General features: G+C 40.9%; 1 protein-coding gene across 1 annotated transcript; it reads left to right on the top strand.

The window, feature by feature from the left end:
• Nucleotides 1-281: 281 nt before the first annotated feature.
• Nucleotides 282-4294, top strand: xpa (xeroderma pigmentosum, complementation group A). Its single transcript, XM_074695696.1, has 5 exons — nt 282-708; nt 815-920; nt 3096-3261; nt 3353-3470; nt 3545-4294. The coding sequence occupies exons 1-5, from the start codon at nt 426-428 to the stop codon at nt 3697-3699; spliced, it is 828 nt and encodes a 275-aa protein (XP_074551797.1). The 5' UTR covers nt 282-425; the 3' UTR covers nt 3700-4294.
• Nucleotides 4295-5021: the final 727 nt, after the last annotated feature.

The raw sequence follows: 5021 nt of genomic DNA, 5'->3' as shown, positions 1-5021 counted from the left end.
TGTTATTATTTTTGTTGTTAAAATTATTATTATTTTTATTATTTTTATTATTATTTATTTTAATATTATTATTTATTTTATTTTATTTTATTATATTTTATTATTATCATTATTATTATTATTATTATTATTATTATTATTATTATTATTATTATTATTATTATTAAAAATGTATTTAATTATATTTCGTTTTTTCTTCAGGTTGAATGAATCCTGTTAACAAAGCTCTTGCATTACATAACTCAGTACGGTAGGTGGCAGTATGTACCTCTCATCCTGATTAGCGAGCTGCCAACAATTTACCAGACGAAGAAGAAGAAGCCGGAAGTATGTTTTTGTCAGTTTCGTAAGTATAGTCCGGAGCTTTACTGTGAGTCCTCAAACCTGGACTGTTTTGAGGACTCGTAGCTGTTGGAGACAGCATCATGGATCCCCCAGAGACTGAGGGACCAGATGCTGCCGGTCCAGACCCAGAAGAAAGACCTAAACCCGAGCTGTCAGCAGCGATGCGGGCTAAGATCGAGAGGAACCGGCAGCGGGCGCTGATGCTCCGGCAAGCCCGGCTGGCGAGCCGGCCTTTGTCCGCTGTGGAGGGGGCAACTTCGGCCAAAGTGTCCAAAACCATCGACTCCGGAGCCGGGTTCTTCATCGATGAGGAGGAGGGCGGAGAGGAGGAGCAGAGACCCCTGAAGATAGTCCATCAGCCAGGTGTGTGTGTGTGTGTTTGTCAGTGTGTGTGTAAGTTTGTGTGTGTGTGTGTGTGTGTCTGTGTGTGTGTAAAGCATCCTTTAACGTGTTTTACTCTTGTTTGCAGCTCCAGTCCTTGAACCGGACTACTTTGTTTGTGATGAGTGTGAAAAACCCTTCATGGACTCTTACCTGAGCAACAACTTCGACCTGTGTGTCTGTGACAAGTGCAGGTGAGCTGTTCATCCTCTCATCATTTGTTGATTGTATAATGACAAAAACACTCTTTATATTTTTTATTTCCGTTAACCAATCTGGTTGTAATTCACTTGTCGGATGAGACCAGATCTTAAAACTTTATCACTTTAAAGCAAAAGAGAAACTCTGACAAACTGTTGGATCATGTAAGCTTTTTTTTGTGGTGATCTGGATCAAACCTTCAGATCAAAAATTTGAGAAAAACACATATTTATGCTTATTTAAGCTAGAACAGCACTCAGTAAAGAAACTCCCCAACAACTTCCTGAACTAATGAGCCTCAAGTCCTGAGACCAAGTCCTGAGACCAAGTCCTGAGACCAAGTCCTGAGACCTAGTCCTGAGACCAAGTCCTGAGACCAATGGGCAGCAAGAGCCAGATTATCAGGAATCACAGCCAGTATGGCCACCTTCAATGCCTTAAAAAGTTTTAAATTCATTAAGATGTTATACGATAGTCATAAATAAATTCCTCAGAGCACTTCAAGTTTTCAGGGCAGGACTAGTTAATGTTTGTTCCTTGTAGACTACATTTTCTGCAATTCGATTCCTATACAATTTGATTTAAATTGCGATTCTTTGATTTTTACGATTTTTCTCTTTTTGTAGTTTGCTTTTTTAACACCAGACCATGCGAAAAAGTTAAACGATGATGATATTTTCCCAAAAAATGCACATCACGTGAGTCAGAGAGAAACATTTCACCCTCTGCTGGAGAAAAGTGGGAACTTTTTTCCGATCCAGTTTATAAACAAAGGGTGCAGCCGAATAGTCCTTTTCTGATAAGGAACCTTCCAAACTGAAGAAATGACCTGGAAGCATTTAAGCGTCGGCCATGATAAGTGCTGTTTGAATTCTCTAAAAGTTAAGGAAAGGAGGGTCGTTGCTTCCTTTAATATCTCCTTTAGCTTAGGAAACACCGAACCATCCTTTTCAAAAAGAAAGGAGAAGAAAACGCCCCATAATGCCTTGCTGCACGTGACGTGTAAAAACACGGCTACTGCCGAAAGTTTACGGAAACTTACGGTGGAGAAGGGACAGAAATAATGTGAGAGACTTTTGCTTTTCTAACATTTCCCATCATGTGTCTGCCTGAATGTGTTTATTGTGTTCACGATGTATGAATGTCAAAAAGATTTATAACCTGAAACGTTTGGTTGCATTTCCGAACTGAAACAATGAGTCACTAGTGATAGAAGTAATAACGTTTATTAAAATCAGTAAAAGAAGGAGAAATGAGGACTTTTACAATATTCAAATATAATAAATTCAAACAATGTTCATAATGAATGATGTGAATGAAACAGGGGGTGTAGTGTTTCTGACAGTCTGCTGTATTATCCACAGTCCTCTTGTGTTATCAGGCTTCAGACTCAACATTTATAGATGCTCTCACCAAGCTCACACACACTGTATGACCAAAGACAAAACACCGTCACAGGTAAATCCTCTGATCATGGATTGTTGATGTTAACCGGTGAAACGACCCTGTGAGATAAGGCAGAGGACAAATGCGCTTCTTGTAGTTCATTTTTCAAACATTGTAGTTCGTCGTGGCTTACCTACGTCACAAGTAATTGTTGTCCCATAAATATGACATCAGAGTGAAAGTGCAGTCGAATTCCTCTTTGGCCGCAGTTCTCCTTTCCTCTCATCTTTTCTCTCCTTCCCTTGACCCTGTGACGTTTTTTATCGGGGTTAAGGTAAAGTGGATAGGAAAGGACTTAGGAAGGACTATTCGGATCCACCCAAAGACTAAAATGGAGGATTTGAATTTGAAAAAAGAAATTGATGTTTTGACAAAGAATACCAATTCTGATATTGTAAAACAAAAAGTCCTGATATATCAATTTTGATTTTCTGTCCCACCCCTAATTTCCTCCTCCTCCTGTCACAGCGCCGTCAGCTCGATGTAGTAAATTTTCCTCTGACCGACTGACCACAGAGTAATGTCAGTCCCCAGAGGAACTAAAAGTTTACCTCCTTCACTAATCCAATATTCTGGATTAGGATTAGAGAAACTCTGGAGAAAATCACAAGAATGAGATTTTAAAACCTGTGGAGCAAAAGATCACAGGGATTTTTTTTTAATTAGTTGGCTCAGAAAGTCACTTTGGGAAACGAATCTGACGTCTTGATTTTTCCCTTCAGAGACAACGAGGAGAAACACAGGCTGATCTCCAGGACTGAGGCCAAGCAGCAGTACCTCCTGAAGGACTGTGACCTGGACAAAAGAGAGCCCCCACTCAGGTTCATCCTGAAGAAAAACCCTCACAACCCCACCTGGGGGGACATGAAGCTCTACCTCAAACTGCAGGTGTGCTGTGACGGAGCGCAGAGGGGAAAGTGTTTGTGGACAAAGCAGCTCCTCACAGTTAGAGCTAAGCACGTTTGTTTTTGGTTTGCAGGTGGTGAAGAGGTGTATGGAGGTGTGGGGCTCAGAGGAGGCTCTGGAGGAGGCCAAGGAGACGAGGGAGGAGAACAGAGAGGTGCAGAAACAAAAACGCTTCAATAAGAAGGTCAAAGGTGAGCTTCAGAGCTGGTTTCATCACGTAACCATCAGCGTCTGTCTCAGTCAGACTGAATCTGTCCTGTCTCAGAGCTGCGCAGGGCCGTGAGGAGCAGCATGTGGACCAAAGACACCAGCGCTCACCAGCACCAGTACGGACCAGAGGAGCTCGTAGACCCCGAGGAGGATCTGTATAAGAAAACCTGCACCACCTGTGGACACGAGCTGTCCTACGAGAAGATGTAGACTCTCACTGACTCTGTTACAAACGCTTGGTGCTTCAACTTTTTCTACCTGTATTTATTTTTCAACACTTCTCGGGGCCAAACCCGCTCCTCTGGGACACACAGCTGTTATTCACCTGAACGGACGTCTGTTATGAGCATTAACGCTCAGATTGTCTCTGCTTCACTGCCTCTTGCACCACTTCCTGTTTTTATATATTCACCCTCCCAGTGGGTAAACAGAGGAACAATATTAAAGCTCATAAAATGATAAGGTAAACTCTGCTACTTTGAGGAAGTCGAGCCACAAATATTGATTTATCAAACATTTGACCTGAAAAACATTAAATGAATCATGAAATGTGTCTGATCATAGAATATTTGTCTATTTTTAGTGTTAAGTCTTTCTCAGGCGGTTAGATCTGCCCATTTTCTTCCTTTCTGACTTTAAACAAGTTGAGCTGATGCTGAAACACAACTCGGCAAAAATCTTGGACGCCTTCATTTTTCAGGAAAGAAAAATCAACTTTGGCTCATTCAAGAAATCCAGAAAGACAGAACTTCAGCCGATCAGTAACTTTTTATTTTGGCACCACCTGTTGAATAATGTCTTAATAAAAAAAGGATTAATGATGTAAAGGTTGATGGATTTTTGTGATTTTTGATGGACTGTTTAGCGTCACCAGGGCAGTTGGTTTTAGGAGCGTGCGGTAAAAATAGTAAGAAGAACATTAATACCTCCGCCAAGGAGGTTACAGTGGGGGAAATAAGTATTGAATGTGTCAGCTTTTTTCTCATCACATTTATTTCCAAAGCTGCAATTCAAACAAAATTTCTCCCAGACATTGGTATTAACTCAAATAATCCACACATGAAAAGAAATCACAACGTTCAGGTCCATAAATAATGATTATGGTGAATTAAGTACGATAACACAGGAAAAAAGAATTGAACACACCATGGAAAGGCTGAATACTTTGGCAAGGAAATGCACCATACCACCTGAAATCTGTCAGTAATTATTACTTGAACTTCCAATTAGTGCAAACCAACATCAGCTGGGCTAGAGCAAATTGATGGTCCTATAAAAAAGGTGTTTTTTTCACCAAGCAGTTAAATAGCACACACCTCATGATGGGTAAAGGCAAAGAGCTCTCTGAAGACATTCACAACCTGATTGTTGCTCAGCATCAGAATGGAACTGGTTACAGACTTATATCAAAGCACCTGAATATTCCAGTCAGCACCGTTGGGGCCATTATTCACAAGTGGAAGCAGCACCACCTTACCATCAACAGGCCACGCACAGGAGCTCCTTGAAGATTTCTGACCAGGGAGTCAGAA

This window comes from Halichoeres trimaculatus, unplaced genomic scaffold (genome assembly GCF_033239565.1).
Source record: "Halichoeres trimaculatus isolate MK-OKI-2021-1 unplaced genomic scaffold, fHalTri1.1 fHalTri1_scaffold_2, whole genome shotgun sequence".
Lineage (NCBI taxonomy): Eukaryota > Metazoa > Chordata > Actinopteri > Labriformes > Labridae > Halichoeres > Halichoeres trimaculatus.
The sequence above is the reverse complement of the archived record's forward strand: the minus strand, read 5'-3'. Positions and strand labels throughout refer to the sequence as shown.

Coding starts and splice junctions, on each gene's coding strand:
- xpa (XM_074695696.1), top strand. CDS start 426: ATGGATCCCCCAGAGACTGAGGGACCAGATGCTGCCGGTCCAGACCCA. Junction 709..814: donor GAAGATAGTCCATCAGCCAG/GTGTGTGTGTGT, acceptor TCTTGTTTGCAG/CTCCAGTCCTTGAACCGGAC. Junction 921..3,095: donor TGTGTCTGTGACAAGTGCAG/GTGAGCTGTTCA, acceptor TTTTCCCTTCAG/AGACAACGAGGAGAAACACA.